Raw genomic sequence first — 22231 nt, 5'->3', positions numbered from 1 at the left:
TACTTTCGACACTCAATTGAAAACCGCTCTAACAAACCGACTACACATGTAATTACGCTAGTTGTAGCGCGGGCGCTATACTGGTACGTTAACAATTTAGATCCCGTAAGTATACAGTAAAGCGAACGAGGCGAATGTGGGCAAGGCGAGAGAGATCAGCTATCATTTTCCCTTTTGATTCCTGTCAGACCATGTTGCGATTAATCATTTCAAAACAAGAGAATACATCCGTTCTGTGGGGGGACAGGTGGAATGTGTTAGACCGAGTTTAAGGATCTCAAGTTGTTCATTCGTGAGATTGTGTGAGGAGAGGTTGGTAACTGTCTGGGTTGAAGAAAATGGAAGAACCATGTTTCGTGTCAGGGTTCCGGTAGCTTTTTCTAGTGAGTTTTGATAGCACGGGTAACAGCCTTTTTGACATTGTTCTGCATGGTACGTTGGAGGACGTAGCGATCAATTGTACTGACAATGCCGCTGGTGTGTTGAGTCAACTTGTCTCTTGCAGTCGTTAACCTACATAGTTCCTTCCTTCGCCTGCCGAAAAATGACCAGTTTGGCAGGTTTCGGGTTGAGGTCGGTGGCTCTGTAGAAGCCGTAAAACTGGTTCATGTTAATGGAGCGGTAAGCTGCAGGTCTGGTGATTTTTCAAATTGGGGCTGTAGAGTGGATAACACAATTCACACAAGTTTAACGACCTCAAGCAATGTTATCCTCCTCCCGGAGAGTGAACTTCGCTTTTATTCGATACCCGGATACACTTCAAACTCCAAGCAGATTATCTTCACTGGTTTGACAAATCCTCTGCTTCTTTCCTCTGGCCAGGAGTTACGACTCTGGTACGGCGAGGATTTCGAAGATAGATGGGAAAGTGGCAATAAAGGAATGACCTGTGCTGATGTGTACGCCAAGTACATATAGGCAGACATGTGCTCTTGATCTTGTTTCATTTTTAACAATATCTTGTCCTAGTTTAGTAACAGCTAAGGTATCGTTAGGTAATGTCACTGTAACGGTGAGGGAACTCATAAACATCGCATTCAGCGAAATTCGATGTCATGCAGTTGTATCAAGGTTTATTTGATTGGCCCATACCAACAGAGTCCAGAGGAATTCTATTCGATCATAAAAGACACATCTCCCCTTGTTCTTTTTAGACTAACACCTTTACTTAATATGTACAATAAAAATTGCCAAAATGAAATCCTTCTTCCTTCTGCTTTCATATGTCCTTCTACTCCTTCATCTTCCCGAGTCTAACCTTTTTTGCTCTCACTTGACGGTCTTCATTTCCGAAGGGGACGACATTGTTCTTCTCTGTTTTAGCGCCCTTGTCAATTTTGCAGGGTAAGAATTCCACCTTTTTCATTCTACTCTAACAAGGACGTGGCGTAGCCACATCATACAGAGGCATACGTATGTATTAAGGATGGTTTTCACTAGGACATAAGCATAAGCAGAAACAGAAGCTCAAACGCCGCTTAAGCAAGTGAAAACACCTGCGGCATAAGCATAAGCATTAGCATAAGCACAAGAAGAACAAATGTGTTCGTTCTTCTCGTGCTTATGCTGATGCTTTTGTCATGTTATGTCGCCGTTTTCACCAGTAAGGACTTTAAGATAGGATGACTACGGACTACGGCTACGGTTGGACGTGAGCCGGCGCCTGGATTGAGTCAGACTTCCCATGATCATTGGCACGCGAGTTTCCCGCTTTGTTTGTAGTCCTTCTGCTACGGGGAGTAGTCGGTGTGTTTCACGTAGTGGCGACTACGTAAGTTTTTTTTGCTGTTTCTCGCCATTTTTCCTTTCCTTTGTTACACTGTTAGGTGAAACAAACCGAAGCCTTCTTCTTTTGAGTTTAAGTAGTGGAGCAGATGTGTTTTTGTTCATTTATCTTTATCCTTACGCTAATGCTTATGTCCTAGTGAAAACCAGCCTTTAGTGGTCAACTTGGGATTCCGAGACGATTGATTGATTGATTGATTGATGGTTGGATTGATTGATGAATGAACAAACCATTATTTAAATGTTATACAAGTGCAAATTCTGTTGCTGACGCGGGGCTAATTTTGGACACTAGCACGTATAATAAGAAAGCTAAGAGATACGATTGTAAGAAATTTCAATAACTAAGGTTACTCCTGTTAATATGTACAAATTGTAAAGACCACAAACAGACAGGTACATCACTAATTAAATACGTTTAGAATAGATTTATGTACAGTTAAACGGAAATAGAGGCTATATGACAAGGTTTGGCGGCGCTCGCTCGCTCAAGTTGTTAACGTTCAAAGTCCGCACGGAAGAATCCTCCAGACAGTATAGATAAGGTTGCCCTTCCGAAGTTTACTCCCAATGTCAAGTAATGTACAAATGACTCCAGAGCTCAGAGCGTACAGCGAAGACTTGAGATGGCGGGCAATATGGATTCTGAGCTTTTATTTGAAATTTATTGGGTATTTCCCAGACTACCTTTCGGTATTGTCACGTACGGTTTTACGCTTTTTTCGGACAACCTTTTTCGAAACAGCTATAATCATAGAACTTCATGCGATGAATCCCATGACCAAACAACAGGCCATCTATTAAAGTGGCAACCTGGTTGAAGACAACCACGATTATGTCAAGTGTAATTATCTCGCTGAGTTGTTGTTCTTTTTGTTTTGATGTAATATATCAAACACGAGACACAGTGTTTCATCACATATCAAACATCGAGAAGAGAGTTGAAAATACGACGCGTAGCGGAGTATTTTTGACGAACTTCGAGGTTTTTGATATTGTGATGAAACACTGTGACGAGTGTTTGATATAACTTCTCAAACAAACTGATTTTGAAGGAGAAATTAAGGATGCAAAAACAAGGAGTTTTTCATCAGATTTCCAAACACGTCACGGCGCATGATTTCCTTTGTCTTTGGCTTTTGAATTATTAATGAGTTTGAGAATTGTTCTTCTGCTGGCCAACATTCTTTAGCACGTTTTCTTCATTTGCATTTTTATTTGAGGAACTGTCGCGCCGTTTGAACGGTGCTTGCACCTGCCGATACTCATCTGCTTAATCGCATTTTAACTTTTCATGAACGTTTGTGTTTTTTAGGAGCAAGGAATTACAGAGGAATAAAGGAAACTGACCGATAATACTTTATTGCTAAACCGCTAGGTACATTTAGTTCATGCAATTTAATTTAGAACTGATTCCATAAAGAAATTTGGAAAGCAAGTAAATTCTCGTTTGCCGGTAAAACGTCTAATTGGCTGACAATAGCACAATAAATAATTTAACATTTTCACTTTTTCGTTCATCCAACCAAATTAATTCCTTCCGCTTTCTGAGTCTAAGGTGGGCGGAGGGGTGGGGAGAAAATGGCTTGTTATGTTATCCCGACTTATTTTTCATTGTTTCTCTAGTCAAGAGACTGCTTGGAAAGTCTTTAAACAACATGTCGGTTTCTTAGGTTGAAAGGACGCTGTCACGGTCCAGTGTGTTCTAGGGTAACAGAGACAGCAATCCAGCCAGTGGTGAGTGTCAGGGGAGGGGTAACTGCTAGATGTAGGTCTTTTCACTTAGTGGTGACCTCAGGCTACCTTTTGGAAAAGAGTTCGAATTTTCGATGAATTGCATGTAAAAAGGATTATCTAAAAGCTTGAGTTTAATTTCCAGTAGGATGAACCTCGACTATATTTAGTAATACTTTTGAAATTTAAAGTGATCTCCAAGTGGTCTGTTTTGACCGCCGCATTGTGAGTTGCAGAAAAGATACTAAGCCCTGAAAAGTATCTCGTAATGTTCCAAAAGATTGAAGACTGTAAAATAATGTAACCTTCATTTCTGCAACTCACTTCGTTGCGGGACAAGTTACTCGTGTAATTTCGGCCGAAGCTTGTCTGACAATGCCAATGCACGCAGGCTGTTATTTGCTTGTTTTGGTTTTCCTTTCTTTTCTTTTTGTTTGTTATTAACTTTATTTTGGCCTGGCGTCAGTTCCAAGAGCACGGTAGAGACAGTGAGTTGGTGCTAATGGGCCGGCGGACCAGACGCTAGTCTCGTAATGCCAATCTCCTCTCGTGTTAATAAAGCAATGTTTTTTAACACCTTTTGCATTGAGACTTCAAATAAGTTTATTTTATCAGGTGAGTTGACTTTTAAAATTTGAAAGATCTCACTTTCAGGGTATATCAATGGCCATAGTCGTGGTTGCAGTACATTTCCTAACGTCAAATGTTGGAGCGCTGTTTGGAGTTTATAACGGTACAGCTTCTAATAATTGTCGTTTATCAGTACTAATTCCACGGTCGTATTGAATCCAAACTTCGCCAATTCCTAGCTTAGTTTTGAGGGTAACTTTCCCCAAGTAAACCTAAGACAGGGAATTTTTTCCTCGAGGAGAAAAGCCACCCTATACATCAGTGACGCGCGCTATTCCATACTAAGATTAGCGAATAACCCGAATTTTAGAAGCTAATTTGTACTAGTTTTCCAAGTCTGGCGAAAGTCAAACGGGTCTTAAAATAATAACTCGTTAACACCTCTTCTGTCAAAGCCCGCTGAGCCTAATGCAGAAATACATGGATTTTTTTGTAATGGAGCAAAACGTACACCCTGTTTCTCCATTTTCTTTGTAATCAGACAAAAGCTTTTCATATTTAGCGCTCCAGATCGTAGGAAGATCCCGGATGTCTCACGGCATTCTGGACTCTTTCATATACCGCCTAAGCTATTTTGAGACGCATAGTCTGTATCTTATTACATTTAATAAATTGTTCCCAAGAGGTCTTTCCGCATTTCTTTATATAGAAGTTAACAACAACAACAACCAAAGCAACATCAAGTGGCTTTATTGGCCGATGACCGTAAATTCAGCGAAGCTATAAAAGTACACAAGTTAACTCGGAACCTACCATCAGTGGGGATTAATAATGATATTTTACGCAATTCAGCGAATTAGGAAACGAGCTTGGTCATTTGCATGTCTATATCACAGTTACTGGAGCTCATCAAATCAAATAATTTCTATGGCTGACCTGAATAATAAAAAAAATCTGGAAATGAAATAATTTTGGAAGACGTTAATCATGAATTATGCAAAATTTTTATTTCTCTTAATCGCCGCCTTTATTTAGTATTTTTTGTTCAAAATTTACTTCAGCGTTTCTTTTCTATGCGATCTTAAAAACAAAACAAAAAAAACACTGCAAGAGAAACTCAAAACAAAGAAAAACAACAACAACGAAAAAAACAAACAAAGAAATTTTTAGCCTTTGATGCAGAAGTTTTTAGACGGGGGAGTCGTAGTATCCTCATCCGTCCAATAAACTCCTTTATAAACGTCTACAGGTATGGACGGCTACGCTTTCTAACAACTCGAGTTAACAACACAGCTTATTTGATTTGACATTGGATTTCTTGAGGCTTTTGTAGAAGTTAGTCAGTGAATCCATGAACGAAGCCCTCCGATTCGTCTGTTAACTTTGCTTCTGAAAAGGAAAAACGTCGTGAATGGATGAAACTTTCATCTCCAAACATGCGTAATGAACTACTCTAGGTTCGTTTTCAAAAGCTGCATAGTCTTCTGCCATGTTGAAAACAGAATCTGCTGGTCGTCTTTCCTTTGCGCCCTAATTTGCATGATGAGATAGACGTCAGGGTACGAGGCAGTAGCGTTAGCTTTCTAACTCATCAAAGGTACTGCGGCAATGCATCATGGTAATTTTACAATTGATAGGCGTACTCAGTAACTGGGCTAATGCAAGCGACATAAAAAAGAAAAAAAAAGATCTTTGGGAGGTCGACACCAGCGCGCTTCATCTGCCTGAGAAAGTATGAACGCATCGAAACCTTTCTACCATTGGTAAAACGTGAGCGTTCCATTGAAGGTGATCATATAAAAATGGCTTAATCACTTTGCAGATGGGACAGGCTTATCACACGGTCGGAGATCACAGTGGTAGATATATACCTTCAGGTACTGTGGTGAGGGATGGATTAGGCCCCCACCCTGAAACACAGGTACAGGTGATTTGCCTTTCCTTTTTAACTATTTCCCTATTCTGCTTCATTTCTTACGGCATTAAGTATTTAATGGATAGACACAACAAGATGCCACTTAAGTGATATGATTAAAGAGATAATTAAAAGGATTCTGTTCAACTTACAACACCAGCCGCAAGACTTAGCACACTTTTCCTTCGTCAGTTGCTCGTGGTCATTGCACCAGGATTTAATTGGCGCCATTTTATTGCAGTCCAGATTGTATTCAGGATCATTTGCACATTCTAGATAGAAAAATCACACAACAATTACTGTCCGATTTAGTGTGTGAGTACGACACCCTCCGCCAGCCGTAGCCTCTTGTGAAATAAAGGGTGAAATAAAAGTTTTTTGTTGCAGTAGTCCCTCAAGGATCTTGCGTTAAATGTGACTTTGCTGATAGGAGCTTAGTCCAATAAAAGATTTTCAGCAGCCGAACAGGAAATTTTTGAATTTTTTATCGCTCGATGTGCCTTCCTCCTGTGTTTTATATAGTTAAACATGGATCTTTCTTTAAATTAAACCTGTAAAAATACTCAACAGCTTATTTTCTTCAAGGCCTGATTTAAAAAGAAGATTGCTTTTATTTCTGTATACTAAGCGAGAACGACAGCTGGTGTGGTGTCGCTTCCATTCGTTGGCAATAAACCAAACTGCCTTTATTTGACTCAGAAAATACAAACAATGTTTTATTATTATTTATGTCCAACTGGAAATCACCAAGCCCAGATGGTTTGCAAGGATATTATGGCATTACGTTAACGTCTGAATGCCAGATATAAAATAAAAAAACATCGCGCAGAATGCCTATTGTTTTGGGGACATTTACTTACTGTACGGCAAAAGTTATAGATCTGTAATATGAGCGGTGAAGCGTAAACTGAGTGACTGTCATTGGTCAAAATCTACGCGCGCCGTGCTCTGCAGGGAATACCGCTTAGCTCATTAACTTGTCAGGTCGGACCTTAAAGACAATGGCCACATGAGCTATTGTTCATTCTATTGTTTCTTAATATCGCACCTTTACAGTATGGCTGAATAAGTGCGCACCGGCAGCAAGTGTATTAACGTTCAATAGTATAACAGATCGAATTTTTTGAAAGGCCGTTTGGCCTGCTTTATACTAATTGTGAATAGGGCAGGTCTTACCTTCCGCCAAACCCACGGCAACAAATGTGGCGCCTTCGCAGGCATTCGAACATATTCTTGTCGCGCCTGAATCTTGAGTAGCTTATGCTCGAAAAACCTCGCGCGCGCTTGCCTTTTCTTTGTTGCGAAAAAAGAGAAGCTTTAAATAGAACATTCGCGCTCGCGACCACATTCCTCTAATTTGTAGGCAAAGGAAAGGATGGTCGAACAAATTAGCCGGTTTCCAGCAAACGTCCCTCCACAATGATTTCCATATACCTTCTCCGTTCAGTTGAAAATCGTAAGTAGAGTTTATAACATTAACGTACAGCGGCACGATGTGAAGTATCAACGGACGGAGCGGGTTTTCGAAGAGCTCTGAAAAGAGCTCCCGATCACGATTGTATTTATTGGTTGCACAAAAGGAGCTAGGCAGGAACCCGTGACTAGCCCTGCGTCTAAATTTACAATAAAATCGTGTAATAAACTGGGAAAATCAATTCAAAATAATATTAGAAAAGGCTTGAAATTATTATTATTATTATTTTTATTATTATTATTATGGTCGTTGTGTAATTTTGGTGGCAAATTCTGGAACATAAACAAAATACAAGTTCAAACTGTCACAACGAGGGTGACTTAAAAGATAAAAAATAGAATATAACATACAATAAGCAGACCTCGACAGTCCTGAAGCCGTTTCGATGCTTCCTGGCCTATGGTTGACGTCCCAGCTGGACAAGGAATGCAGGAGGTCTGCGCCTCTTGATCCTGATACTGGTCCACTGCGCATGCCTGACAGCTGGTGCCATTGAAGAAATAGCCAACAGGACAGTTGACTAGTTTGAATAAGAAATAATTATGAGAACCACTTTTACACGCATCACTTTAAGCACATGCAATGGCTCTTTGGGATGAGAAAGCATAGACCAGGAATACACAAGTTATCAAACGAGAACATCTCTCCTGAACGCATCCTTAGTATCTCGCTTACCCAGCCATAATGAAACAGGGTAATGACAATGTTTGAGCTCTGGGTGTGCTACTTGTTAAGGACTAACTAGCGTGGTAAATAGTGTGCTTGATTTATTCACGAACTCGATTCTTCCAAGAACTGAGAGTTAAACAAGTTGCATCTGCAATGTCTAAACATACAATTTTGACATGGAATTACATTCCTCACCACAAGAATCTACGCTATGCACTTGTCCCTTGCCACAAATAAGACGAGCGAAAAGAACTTGAGGAGGTCGTGATGGGTCTGTTACCATGGTGACTCCACTGACATTCAGATTCATGTCCGCTTTTTCCAAGCCTGCCAGAACATTATTTGATATTTGACGAGAAGTCTTGTTGAGATCAAATGACTCGTTGCTAAAGCTAACCAAAGCGACTTTCAAACTAAAACTAACAGTCACAGGAACTGTTGAAGTGTTTTTGCTTCCAACTGCATTTCTCTTTGGACGACTTTGCTTTCCGCAGTGAACCCTCACGTTTTCGATCTTACAGTGTAATGCGCTATTGCAAGCACCAGCCTGGCCAAAGGGACTCCTAATAAGCAAGTTGATGAAGTTCCTGGCAATCTGCTCCTTCATTTGCTCTCCACCACACTTGTCAACGAGGTAGTGGTACTGTCCATTTACAATTGCTTCTTTGGGTATGTGCGTTTCTGTAATGAAATCGGAAAGGTGCTCCTAATCTAGAACCAAAATAACCAAATCTGCTAGCTGATTGACTAATAAATAAACGCAAGGAACGGAGTTAACGAAGACAACTTATTTGAAAGGCATGCAAATTGTCAGTGCTAAGCGTGGGGAAAACGAGTATATATGAACAAAAGAGCCCCGATTGGCCCTTGCTTGCACGTCTGATATTGTTTGACTGAGTCTGTACATTCCTTATGCTTTGGGAATGTTCTTTTAGAGACCGTGTGCAAAATGTTCATACTTTCCTCTGTTGACGGCATATGGGTTTAAATTTTATTTTGTTAACCCTTTCTCAGGGCTGGTCTCCCCTCCTCCCCTTCCATAACTCAAAGACTATTGAGGCTAGGACAATGACACTTGGAGGATGACTAGTATGTATCAAGATGTTTCCTTCCACGTCCACAATCAGAACTTATGACGACATATGACGGGGCCATGACTGCCATCTTGGATTTGCGGATTTCACCCAAACTTCAGAAAGGCACCAAAATTGAACGAAAAATAATCAAAACCATTAAAGCAACACCGCTTTGAGTAAAAACTTTAAAGGTACTGTAAGAAAAGTAAGTTTTCCTCATTTTAAAAAGGGATTTACCATCTTCTGAAAAAACTGCCTGTCACAAATTGGTTGTCATTTCTAGTCAATGAAAAATAACCGACCACATCAACTTGTTCTCAGATAAATTCTGTAAAAAGTCGTGAGGTTTCATGGCGTTTGCTAAAATATCATGAAAAGTTATTGAAGATCAAATTGGGCGCAGGAGAGAGATCCCTCCCAGTCTAGGTAGGGTTAACACCGCTCTTCAGGACTAGTTTTCATCTTGCCTTATTTTACTAGCGGAGATGCCCAAGTAGACAAATTTCCCAAACCAGATTAGTTGGGTTTAATTTGGTTTCAGGAACAACTCTTGACTAGTTGTGACTGTAATTAAATCATCACATGGTTCTGCAAACCAAGTTTATATATTGTGTTTCTTACTTGAACAATCGGGAAGAGCAGGTGTCGTCTCTCCTTTTTTCGCCTTAGCGTTCCACCATTTGCCGCTCGGATTGCAATAATACACAGGATCTGGATTGTTGGCAAACCCGTATCCCTTGTTACAATGCACTGTGCATGCCATCCCAGCTAGCCATGTCTCGCACGCCTTGGCTCCGTTCAGTGGGGCTTGTAAATCAGCACACGGGGAGTCTGAAATAGAGAAATAAACACAACAACTAGTTTCAGGTCGGTGAGGTCTGCGTAAGACTGGTGTACAATTGAATGCATTTAGGGAGTAGTCGGACAAGAACCTTAAAATTAAGTATGCGAGGATGATTGCACCTTAAACGAGGCTAGCAGGTCTCAGAACACTTTTAACTGATATCGGTCATTGCTTTTCCTAGTAGTAGACAAAAAACAGAAAAAAAATTCTTTTCAAGTTTAATTTCTTTGTTGAGATTACTGTATGACATTCCTGGGCGGGAAAAGAAGATGAGAATATTAAAATGGGAAAGTAGGAACGAAATCCAAACTTTCAAGATTATTTGCATTTACGTCATGATCATCAGAGAAAAAAGGCTAATATTCGCCGTTGAATGACACGCAGGCAACATGGATAATGCATATTTTGAACAGACAGGACAACATATATTAATAAATTAAACTTTGTTTGACGAGGGTGACACTTAACAGTGTGTTACGACTGACAACTTTTTGGCCCTCAGATTCCGGATAGAATTGGAATTTGGAAATGTTGTTTTTTGAGGAGAGGGGAAAACCGGAGAACCTGGGGAAAAACCTCTCAGAGCAAGGACGAGAACCAACACAAAACACAACCCACATATGACGCCGAGTCCGGGAATCGAACCAGAACCACAATAGGGAGCTTAAGCAATGACGAGGGCAACGGCAACGAAAACGTCACCCGAAAATATATCTTTACTTCATTTGTGCTACTTCGCGATTATTTCAACTCGCTCAACTTTTACAAAAATGACGAACTATGCAGGAACCAAATTGGTAAGAGTGGCGTACAAGTTAAGAAAGAAAATGAAAAATTCACCGTCTTGCGTTCACGTTCTCCACAAAACCTTAAATGTGGTCATTTCACGTTGTTGTTTTGCAGAGGACGGCAAAGAAATGTACCAAAATGTAAAACGCACGTGCAAAGCGATTGTTTTTGCTCATTAAACCTATTGTTTTGCGGCGTTGTCGTTGCCGTCGCCGTCGTCGTTGCTTAAGCTCCCTAATGATGGGAGGTGAGTGATCTTACCACTGTGCCATCCCTTCTTCCTATATAGTATCCGACGTCATCACTTGTAAATGTCACGAATTAGTTAACGAATCAATAATTAGTTATGAATAGCTTTTGCAATACTGTATCTGTTATAGTCATGCAAATAAACCTTGTTGTTGTTGTTGTTGTTGTTAGCTTCTTGCTAAAGTCTCATCAAAGGGCAGACAAAAAAGTGAATTGGATTTCTTTACGTCCTTTACAACCATCTATTATATGATGCATTTCACGGGTTCTGCTCGAGAGTGGGATTAAGCAATTTGGCTATTTAAGAACATTGCTCTGAACTGATATCACCAATGCGATCTACAGATCTCAAGCAGCTGTAATTGTATGATGCCACTTTGGCTACCCATACTACACCACAAGTTACAGGAATTGCCTAATACATTCTACTATGGATTAGCAATGGAAGAGCTTCAACAGCGGAGCACACAACTAATGACGCGACTCGTGTTGTGGCAGAGAAAATAGAACATCTCCATGAAATGTAAGTCCTCTAGCAACTTCAGTCATGGTTGTGTGTTCTTGGTTAGCTACAATAATGGCCTATCTCTTGCGTTTTCGCAGATACAAAATTTCTGTGTCTAAAAATTGACAGCTATACACAAACCTGTGGTTGTTTCATGCATTTAAGGAGTTAGTGTTAGACAAGTAATCCTTTGCTAGTTATTATCATACAGATAACAGGACTTCTATTGTTTAATTTCAAGTTTTTTAGCTGGTCAAAAACACATATCATGAGCCTCTGGCTCGGGAGACTGGGAAACCGCTCCCTGTGTATTTGACATAAAATAAATTATCTTATCTTATCGTTATCTTAAGTTTCAGCAGGCTTTTTGAACTTGGACAAGTTCAATTGAGAAAAATGATACCCGAGTGGGTCATGGAAAGTCAGATGTTTTTAACTCGAATACCATAATACTAGTTAAGGAGGTAATTCCACACACCTATCTGGTCTCTGAGTATGTAATATTTTGCCGACTCTTAAGCTCTAAGGAGGAATGTCAAATGAACAGCGCAACTCGCGACAGCTATTAACAACAACAAAACACTAAAGCGCTCCGAGAACTTGAGCCTGTAAACGCCAACAGGTCAAACTAAAATCGTTGTTAACGTTATCATTTCTTCTAGATTTAATTTATTAACATACCAGCAACCGTTAAAAGAAAACTGCAGTGCGCTGTATTTCCCGCCTGATCCGATGCAGTGTAAGTGATGTTATATTCTCCCCATGTGACTTCGCTTCCGTTAACAACATTGGTCTTGAAAAGATGAACTCCCACGTTATCCGTAATTTTAACTGCGGGTAATATCAGCTTATGCCATTGCGCTGGGGAAATGATCCTGATATCAGCTGGACAGGGATCAACTTTGGGTGGCTCAACGTCTGTTTAAGAAATAAACAACGAGTTCTTGTAGTAATGATTCAGTCATATTTCCTTTGTGCCAGTTTATTTCATCGCATGTCACTCTTATATGCTACTCCACTCTGTTCCTCTCTTTTGTTCGTGTTTTCGTTCCCCTTACCTTCTATGGTTTGCCTAATTGTTTCAGTTGTCTGATGGTAAAATCTCATAATCTAACGAATGCCACACTACTCCATTCCATTCCATCACATCATGCTTTCAGGCTATCCTATCCTATCCCATCTTATGCTATTCCATCCCGTCCCATCCAGTCATATCCTAAGCCTTCCTGTCCTATCCTATCCCATTCTGCTTTGTTCTATTCACCAGGTACTCATATCGCAATATATTCTAGTAGATTCTACTGTTTAGCTTTATCAATAGCGGTACCTTTCACTTCAACGGAGAATACACAGCTCTTGTTCAGCCCCGCTGAGTCTTCAACATGATAAACGATTTTGGTGTGACCAACTTGCAACTGCTGAGGTGGACGTAAACCGGTGAGGTTTAATTGCTCATTGGAGTTGTCGGTGGGGACTGGAAGCTGCCACATCACTATTGCGTATGATTTATCTTTTTCTGTTAGAACTTCCAGGCTAGCTGGGCACTGAATGCTGGGAGGTTGAATGTCTGTTGAGAAGACAACAACTTTTACAAATAACGTGAGAACAGTAAAATAATTTTATCAAAGGAATCAGAAGCATATTACCTTATAACTTCTAAATTCAAGCTTATGACCAAAACAAAGCCAGGGATTATTACACGACCAATAAAAATCATGGAAATTTTAAGTCCTTTATTTATAATGCGGCCGAACCGCCTCGCGCTCAAAGCAAGAAGTAGAGAGCCTTGCAAAATTGCTCAGCTTTGTTTTTATATGCCAAATAGAAAAGTCATTGAAGATTCCATTTCTTTGAATGGCGAGGTTTACAGAGTAAAAACCAAATAAATAAATAAAAAATAAAGAAAGAGAAGACGACGAAAAGCTCAGCCTTTTTAACCTTTTTACCCTCTATTAAGCGGTCAGTTCTCAAAGTCCCGAAAATTACGTCCCTTAGTTACTGCTATTAAACGGTCACCTCTATTAAGCGGTCGCGGTCATTCTTTAACAAGTCCCAACGAGCTGCTTCTATTGTCTTGACCTGTTGTAAACGGTCACTTTGTTAAAGAAAAGCATTCAAATGCGGTAACAAATAGCGTGCCAAGCATTAAATTTCTAGCGACCTACAATATTGACTGTAGGATCTTGGCGCTAATGTTTCATTAGCCCGTTTCTATACCATGTTCTCCTTTGTAATATCATTATATCGCTGCAGTTTCCTAACCGAGTGATTTTTTACGTGAGCACAGAAACTGAAACCGTGGCACAAGTAATCAAATGTTGGAATAAATATGCGGCTTCACACCAGAGCTTGTAAGTATAATCTAAGTGCACTTGAAACCTACTTTGAGTGTGAAGGGGTAAAAGCTATCAACTTGAACTTTACTTAGTGACCATGGAAACGTTCGTAGTTCAAAGAAGCCGAAGTACACCGCCAAGTATGGCCAACACCACACTTGAGAACGTACTTGACCAATAGGAAAACGGAAACCAACTGAAAGCCACTTGCTGCGGTGCCAGGACAGATAAACATTTTGCCGTGAACTAAAATTAATCCAAAAAAATCAAAATGGATGGCTGGAGATACGCCTCGCAGTTTGAGGAGTCCATGGGACAGTCTTTTATGTAAGTAAACACAAAAAAGAAGGAAAAGCCGATACAAATAGTTAAACTTACGATCTTATTTGAATTTCATCTTTAGAGACAGCCTGAACCATCGACTTTCAGTTCAGAAGATGTCGCCTGTTCTTTTGTTTTATCGCCAAGTTCTCGTAAACAATGAAGTACCTATGCATTTCCTGTAATGTTAAAACTCTCTGACTTAAAATTAAAGACAAAATAAAGAGTAAACAACATAAAATGTTTTTCCGTTGCAAAGGCTCCAGGATTTCCCGGCGAGCAATCGCATTTCTGATTTTAACGGCGAAAGATGATTGACAGCTTTTACTTCAAGTGTATACTTTGTCGCCAGGTGTGAAGCCAAGTTTTCTAAAGTGCGACTTGAGATTTTCAAGTGCACTTGAATCAAGTGCGTACTTGAAACTAACTTAGCTTGTAGTGTGAAGCCAACAAATGTGATGGAATATGTTTAGCCTGGTGAATAAATGAGAATGATTTATTATTCAGTAAATGACACAGGCATACTCGAAAAAAAAAAAAAAATTCCGAGTGCTCCTATCAGGAGTCAAACCTAAGACCTTTCGATTACTTACTTATTCAGTGACACAGTCATACTCGGAATTCATTCTCATTTATTCACTAGGCTTAACATATTCCATCACATTTATTCCATTGCACATATGCCATACATGACATTCCAATCCTAGCACTATGCAGGATGTTTGTCCCATGAACCTAGTTTAATGGCTTTAGCTCCCACGAGTCTCCTGTAGCTCAGTGTTAGAGCACCCGAACAAGTAATTGGAAGGTCTTAGGTTCGACTCCTGATAGGAGCACTCGGATTTTTTTCCGAGTATGCCTGTGTCACTTACTGAATAATAAATCATTCTTAATCAAATGTTACATAACATGTTTTTGTTGTGTTTGACATGTATTCTGTGTAACCCGTATTAAGCGGTCACTTAGCCATTCCCCGAGGGTGACCGCTTAATACAGGTTCGTCTGTATCTGTCTTGATGTTCTTTGCCTTCTGCACTCGTTTCCCCTGCCTTTTCGTGTCCTCGTTTTTTCATTGCTCGTTATAGGTGAGAGTTCTTGCAATAACTGATCAGGGAAAGAAACCCGTGAAATGTATTGAAGATCGCTTGCTTTGTCCTATCTATGCACTTCCATCAGTTAAGTGTTATCGACTTTTGCCTCTCTGTCATAAAGTTTTCTTCTGATCAAATCTGGCTTCCCAAAAATATCTCATAAATTTGCTTCAGTTTTGCATCGACATCACACATCGAGAGACTCTTTTTGCTACACACCACTCGCAACACGGGCGTATTTTTTTTACATCCATATAAGTAAGTAAACTCTGATTTGGTCTTCGGGTTCTAAAAATTTCTCAGCTGTGGATAAGAGTTATACCCTTCTAAGTGATATATTTCAGGAGGGATATATCGATTGATACTAATAGAACGACTTATTGAATCTTTGACGTCCGGCATCTGTTATACCTTTGCAGATCACTTCTCTGACGTCTGCACTCCAAGAACCATTTTCAAGGCAAGAAATACTTTTCGGACCTTCCAGCTGATAGCCGTTTGTCAGGTTACAAGCAAAATAGCATTCTGTTTTATAATTTAAGCCAAGCGATTTCTCGCATTCGACAGGAGATACCATTCCCTGAGATGGCGCGGCGATGACTGGGCAAGTGATAACTGAAAAGGAAAGAGAAGCATTATTACTTTTAAGTTCCCTGGTCGAAAAATTTCGAAAAATGGTTTGCACTGATTTCATATTTAAGTGTTTGCAAGCAGGATACAGTTACTGTCACTTGTTAGTATTAATATTCTTTTCAGTAATTTTGCAATTTGCTTCTTGGCGCGATGAGTTTACGAATAACCAAACATCAAGTCAAGGCATGATGTTATTTATGTCGACACATTGACCAATTGTAGTCTAGGCACATATTTGTTAATCCGATGGTGGTCTGTCATGTGACATAACAGCCAATCATGTGGGAGAGCCTAATTTGTCCGCTAGTATAAAGGACTGGTCGCATTGGCAAGATTTCCCTCTTGCTTTCACCATCACAGAAAGTATATCTCTTGGCGAAAGCAATTTTTTTTAAACACTTCTTCTTCTTTATTTTTACGCTACAAAAATACAAAATTATGAAATTATAGTTGATTAAGGTTGCATTTTTTAATTTCTTAAAAGTCGTTTCAGGTATCAGTCGTGCATCAAACTTTATTTATCAAATTCTACAAGTTCCATTTCATTGCGTGATTTCTTAGAGGAAAGGTGCCCTTTTAAAATTGGCTTTGACGACTTCGTAGAGAAGAACCAAATCAAATTCGTGAATGACATCAATTTCCTGAGAATTAACTAACGATGATTTTAAGTAAAATCACGTTAGAAAAATGGTTAATATTCAAATATAAATGCATTCTTGTGTCATACTTTTCTGTCCTGTTTTTTTTTTTAACACACAATAAAGACTGAACATAACTCACATTTTTGTATTAGACATGCACAAGAGAGGATGTACCTTCATCCTCTCTTGACCTGCATGGCCACTGTGGAAACGTGACGGAGCGCTTTGAACAGATTGACGGTTTCACTTCAAGAATTCACACAAGTGTACGTGCAAGTGGACCCGTAAGTTGTCCACTTGCGAGAACGATACTTGTACTTTATGCAACACATTTAAAAAAGTACCAGCCGTAACCAGAACTTAAGTAGTCTACTTAAGTGAGTACTAAGGTGGACATTTTATACAAACGAGCCCAAGTAACGCGCTTTGGTCGTTACCGCCCGATTGAAACCTTACAGAAAGCCTGATAGTCACGCACTACGGGCCTATTTTGAGGTTAAAAACTGATTTAAAGTAGCATAATTAGTAAGAAAAATCAGCAAAAATCCGTTACGTTCTTAACAAGGCATTAACACTTCGTTTTCAAGTTTAAAGAGTTTTCGCAACGGCGTTGTATGTTTTGGCCTCTTTAATTATAATTGATGTCCTTATTTGTTGTTTGTTTCGTCTAACTCGGTTATTTATTTATTTTTAGGCATGTAGTTGCTGGTTTTTCCTGGCTCACCTTCGCACGTTACTGCGTTGTCTGACCATTTACCATCTTCTTCACAGGACAGCACACGTGCCCCAACCAGCCGATATCCCTGATTACAGGAGAGAAACGCCTGGGACCCAAATGACCATCCACAAGAAAGAGAGGCTATGTAACCATGGGTGGGAGGCTGGGGGACTGGGCAGGTCGTTCCTGGAGATGTGTAATTTTTGGGATATCATTAGTACTCAGGTTATCTTTCAAGATTTGTTAACTTTGGAAATTAACGTGCATTGCAGCAAGAGGATAACTTTCTAAGTTAACGTTATGAAATTTTCTAAGGAAAACCCAAATCAAATTTACTAGCAACGTTTGACTCCTTTGTTCAGGGTATGTTATGGGTACACGAAGTGTGCATGTGATAGCACGCTGTGCCACGAGTGTGGTCGTGCGCAAGTCTCCGGGTGCTGTGACGTGGGAATTTTTTCAGGCAACTTGTAACGCAACACCGTTGCAAGACTGGTTGCGAGAAAACTTGCATGTGCTCCCATCGTAGGAAAATGGGATTCCTTCGCAATGTTGCAGCGTGTGAAATGTGTTTCCTGTAAATTGCACTGCAATGGCTTAATATCAACTCAACGAATAACTTATTCTTAAAAGAAAACAGCTCGTGGGTGTGTTGTCTGCTAACACCTATTCCATTTACCGAAACTAAGGGGCAACTTTTATTTTGGTGACTGAAAGTGCCGCGTTGAAAGCCGCTCAAGGCCGAGTTTGTCGTCCAAGTCAAAAGGGATTTCGTGCAAAATGGAAGGAGAAAATACGAAGGAGAAACGTCTGACGGTGTTCCCTGCTAGCGCTCATTCGCGTATTCTTTTTTGGCGGTCCGAAGTGATTTGACCGTTAAAATCGTAGCGCCACGGTTGCGAGATAGTTCGACACCCTCAAAAACTTATAAATGCAAAAATTAATCTCTCCTTAAGTCCTGGACATGTTGTCTAGTGGAATAGTGCGCTTACTATGCGGAATAAAATGCCCGTGAGGCCCCTTATTAAGAGTTCATGGCTTATATTTCGAGTCCATGTTTTATGCTTTGTTATAAAATAGCCAGGGTCAAGCAAGCACTGTGATTGGTCAAACCGAGTTCTGTATAACTCCACAATGCACGAAGCATACGTATGGTGCGTGCATTATAATTGTACATATGCACGGAGCACACGTCAGATTTTTTTGCCTGTGAAAAATCTGAGAAATTCAGAGACAGAATGCGCTGTCACTCCAGCGATTCGCAAAGAACAGTCTCTTGTACTGATGTTTCCAGACTTTTAATTAACTTAAACTTGTCTCTCAACACCTTAAAACTTAAACTTGACTTGTAGTTAACTTCTTGAACTTGCTTACGACGAGACGAAAAACTAAAACAGTTTGACTTTTTACTTGATTGCGCGCGCTGTCGCGTGCCCTGTCGTGATCGTGTCGTGATCGGCAAGAGCGCGCGCTATTAAATTACGCGTTATCTCGCGTAAGGAGAAACTTGATGTCGATTCATTAAAATTCGCACTTGTCTGAGGAGTTGCGATTGTTTATATTTTATAAAAGAAATAAAAAACTTGTTCCTCGTGCATTGTTGAGTTATATAAGCACTTGGGAATTTTAATAAAAAACTTGTTCCTCGTGCATTGTTGAGTTATATAAGCACTTGGGAATTTTTAAGAACACTCGAGAAGTGCAGAGAGGCACTCGGCTACGGCTCGTGCCTCTCTGCACTTCTCTCGTGTTCTTAAAAATTTCCGCGTGCTTATATATCTCAACAATGCACTCGGCGCGTTTTTTATTTCTTTACCACTGTTTACTTCTGCATTCACGAGTTGGCTCACAGGAGCCTTTGATTTTAAATATTTATACACATAGAAGTAATACTTTTCACAGCAACTTCAAGTATTTCATAACAAGTATGATAGAAAAGAGCATATTTTAAGTCAGTGAAGCCAACTTTGGTCTTCAAAGTTTAGTGCAACATGTTAGTTGGGCTAATTAGAATAAAGGTATCAAAGAATAAAGGTATCAAATCGTAAGGGATTTGCATGGGTCTAAGATAGCATTTTCTTTTAAGAAAATTAAATAATACATACTAAGCTAATAAGAAAAAGGCCCTTACTTGCCACTTGTACAACAAAGCTGCAGTTTTCTGTATTTCCCTCGTCATCTGCTGCTGAATAGTGAATAGTATACAGACCAATACTCAGTTTGGCTGGAGGCCGTATAGCTGGCAGGCTGATGTTCACATGACCAGAGTTGTCAGTCGCTATTGGCTCACTCCATGAGACTAGCCCAGTGGACGAACATTTGGGTACATAAAATACCATATGCGTGGGACATGTGGTGTTGAAAGAAGGGGCCATGTAATCTAAAAACGTCCAGATTTGTTAAATTAGTGGTTGGCAATTGATTTCTGTTTTATATTTTAATATTGCCTAATTAAAGCCCTTAGAGGGGCTAATTTAATTTATTATTATTATGCAGTGAAAAACGTAAAAATGCTAATAATAAACCACATGGGGCACACAGCGTAACCTATGTGGCCTCAGAGGAACTACACAGCTTTTTAAATTATTTCATACTTAAAAATTACTTAAAATCTAACTCTAAATAATAACTAAAACAAGATTCTCGAATCTGATTGGCTATCAGTAGCCATGATTTGAGCATTAATAGGACAGCGTACGCGTCATGCGTTGTTTAATTGGACAGTACGTATCATTTGGGCGCGCTGTAATATTAAATCGATCTCGAAACTTAATCAACAATTGTCCTCTAATTTATTCACCAAAAAGTTAAACTTTTGGCTTTTTCCTCCAATTTTGTTAGAGTTATGATTAATTGGTAACAGGACTCGTGATTAAACAAATCGGACTCCAGCTGCGCGGTCGTCCGATTTGGTTAATCACTCGTATGGTTATAGACCGAATTGGACTCCACTCATTCCTATTACCACTATATATCACCAAGTGATTAAATGCTAAAAAATGAATAAAAAATAGAAATCCCACAGTGTGCAATGTATACATTGATGCACTGATTACGTCATAACTTCTGTACTACGAATTTAAAGAAATCAGTAAGCCACGTTTCGCAACTTGACAGTTGTTTACTACTGGAACTATTGACATTATTCTAAGGGTTTTTTTTTGTGGGCGCAGGACCAGTTAAATGCAGCCGTGAATCGAAACATAATTGGAAACATTTCTATAAAGATTCCTACGAGAGCCAATGTTTTCAACATGTGATGGTAAGTGACTTCCCATAGCAACAGTATGGTTAGAAATTTCCCATAGCAACAATATGGTGGACAAAAGTCTCCTTTGAGGCTCAACGATAAGATTTTATCAAATGGCCTTAAACTCAGTGGCTAGCTAAAGACCACCCATTTCCTGACAACAACAACAAAATAATAGAAGTCGTTCTGGGCAATTCTCAACATGAGGAATAGCTTTAATTATGCTAATGGGGGAACACTACCTCTGCAGAATGTATCATCAGTTCCAGTCCACTTTCCGTCACTTTTACACACCCTAGAAGGAGTTCCTCTTAGAACGTAACCAGGCTTTGGACAGGAAAACTTGCACTTCTCCCCATAAGTGCTCGCTGATAGACATGAAGGTGGCGATATAGAAACAGTAGCAGGAGGGGCAAGAGCACTGCATTTGATTACTTCAAAAAACAAAAGGTTAATACATTGTTAAGTATCAAATAAGTAACATAGAAGCGAAGGAAACATATAGCAACTGTCTTTGGGAGGACTGGGGTGGGGGGTGGGGGTCTCTCAAACGGTTGCTTGGGGATATTTGACCGGCGGACTTGTATATACTAGTTAGCGCCTGGCAGCATTTTGCTAATGTTGCTGTGTCCAAAGACATTTTTGGATGGCCCGTTGGTAATGGGGATTCCACCCACGAAAAACGAAATCTTCCAACTCAAAAGCACCTGATGAACATTGTTAGAAACTTTTTGGTTTTCAACTGAACAATTTTAAATAATTCAGTTAGAATACGTAACTTAATTGCTGGCTAACTACCCAACTGATAAAATATTCAAAACTGAATCCTAACAATAGACCATTTCCGAGTTGCTTTGAACCTCATTATGAAAGCGAGGCTAAGTGCAAAGTTTTTGTTATGAAAATAAGTTTTCATTCATATGCAACCAAAATTAATTTTCATATGAAAAGTTTTGCACTTAGCCTCGCTTTCATAGTGAGGTTCACAGCAACTCGGAAATGGCCTATTATTCTCCCGCTCCCACTAAATTTCCAAACAAAATACATAAAAAAATTGGAATATAAAAGAAGGTTTGGCAATACATAAGCAAGTAAAAATCAACGATGAAATCAAAAGACGTTTCGGAGTCGTCGTGATACCATTTTCAAGTTCAAAATGATCAGGCTCCAAATTGTCGTTCAATTTTACTTGCCTAAACGTAACGGTGAATCTGGAATTTACACGCCGTCTGCTCTCTGGACAAGTACATCTAAAATTTTCGCGAGCGTGTTGCCTTGTTTTGTTTCTTTGTTAGTTTGATTGCATTTTGTGGATATGGTGTTATTCTAACCATGACAAGATGATGTAACTCCACTCCAACTCCCGTTTTCCTGGCACTGCCGCTCTGGCGAACCAGTTAGATTGTAGCCGACATCGCAAGAAAAACTGCAAACCGTACCATAGCGCTCGGATAGCGGATCGGAGCAACCAGTTTTAAGGCCATTAGAGGGAGCGGGGAGAGAAGTACACTTTATAGCTGTGGAAAAAAAATAACAAAGTGATAGAGGGAAGTATTAAATTTCATTGAAAAAATAAAAATAAAGTCAAGTCTACAGGAAAAGTTAAGCAAGCGAAAGTATAACGTGTTTAC

At 39.7% G+C, this 22231-nt stretch overlaps 1 protein-coding gene across 2 annotated transcripts in view; it reads right to left on the bottom strand.

Moving 5' to 3' along the window:
• Positions 1-5264: 5264 nt before the first annotated feature.
• Positions 5265-22231, bottom strand: part of LOC146454547 (uncharacterized) — a 76124-nt gene continuing 59157 nt past the window's right edge. The window contains exons 17-28 of one of the 2 annotated variants that reach the window (XM_085095329.1): positions 21932-22117; positions 20843-21034; positions 19482-19730; positions 17357-17536; positions 15770-15973; positions 12938-13177; positions 12292-12528; positions 9845-10054; positions 8343-8828; positions 7840-7998; positions 6157-6276; positions 5265-5478 (exon numbers count right to left, since the gene is read on the bottom strand). In XM_085095329.1, coding sequence (XP_084951455.1) covers positions 5477-5478; positions 6157-6276; positions 7840-7998; positions 8343-8828; positions 9845-10054; positions 12292-12528; positions 12938-13177; positions 15770-15973; positions 17357-17536; positions 19482-19730; positions 20843-21034; positions 21932-22117 — 2465 coding nt within the window. In that variant the 3' untranslated portion in view covers positions 5265-5476. The remainder of the gene's footprint in view (positions 5479-6156; positions 6277-7839; positions 7999-8342; positions 8829-9844; positions 10055-12291; positions 12529-12937; positions 13178-15769; positions 15974-17356; positions 17537-19481; positions 19731-20842; positions 21035-21931; positions 22118-22231) is intronic. The other variant, XM_085095330.1, reaches the window with a different exon arrangement.

Source organism: Pavona decussata, unplaced genomic scaffold (assembly GCF_977016875.1).
Source record: "Pavona decussata unplaced genomic scaffold, jaPavDecu1.1 SCAFFOLD_300, whole genome shotgun sequence".
NCBI lineage: Eukaryota > Metazoa > Cnidaria > Anthozoa > Scleractinia > Agariciidae > Pavona > Pavona decussata.
This window is presented reverse-complemented; position numbering and strand designations above follow the sequence as displayed.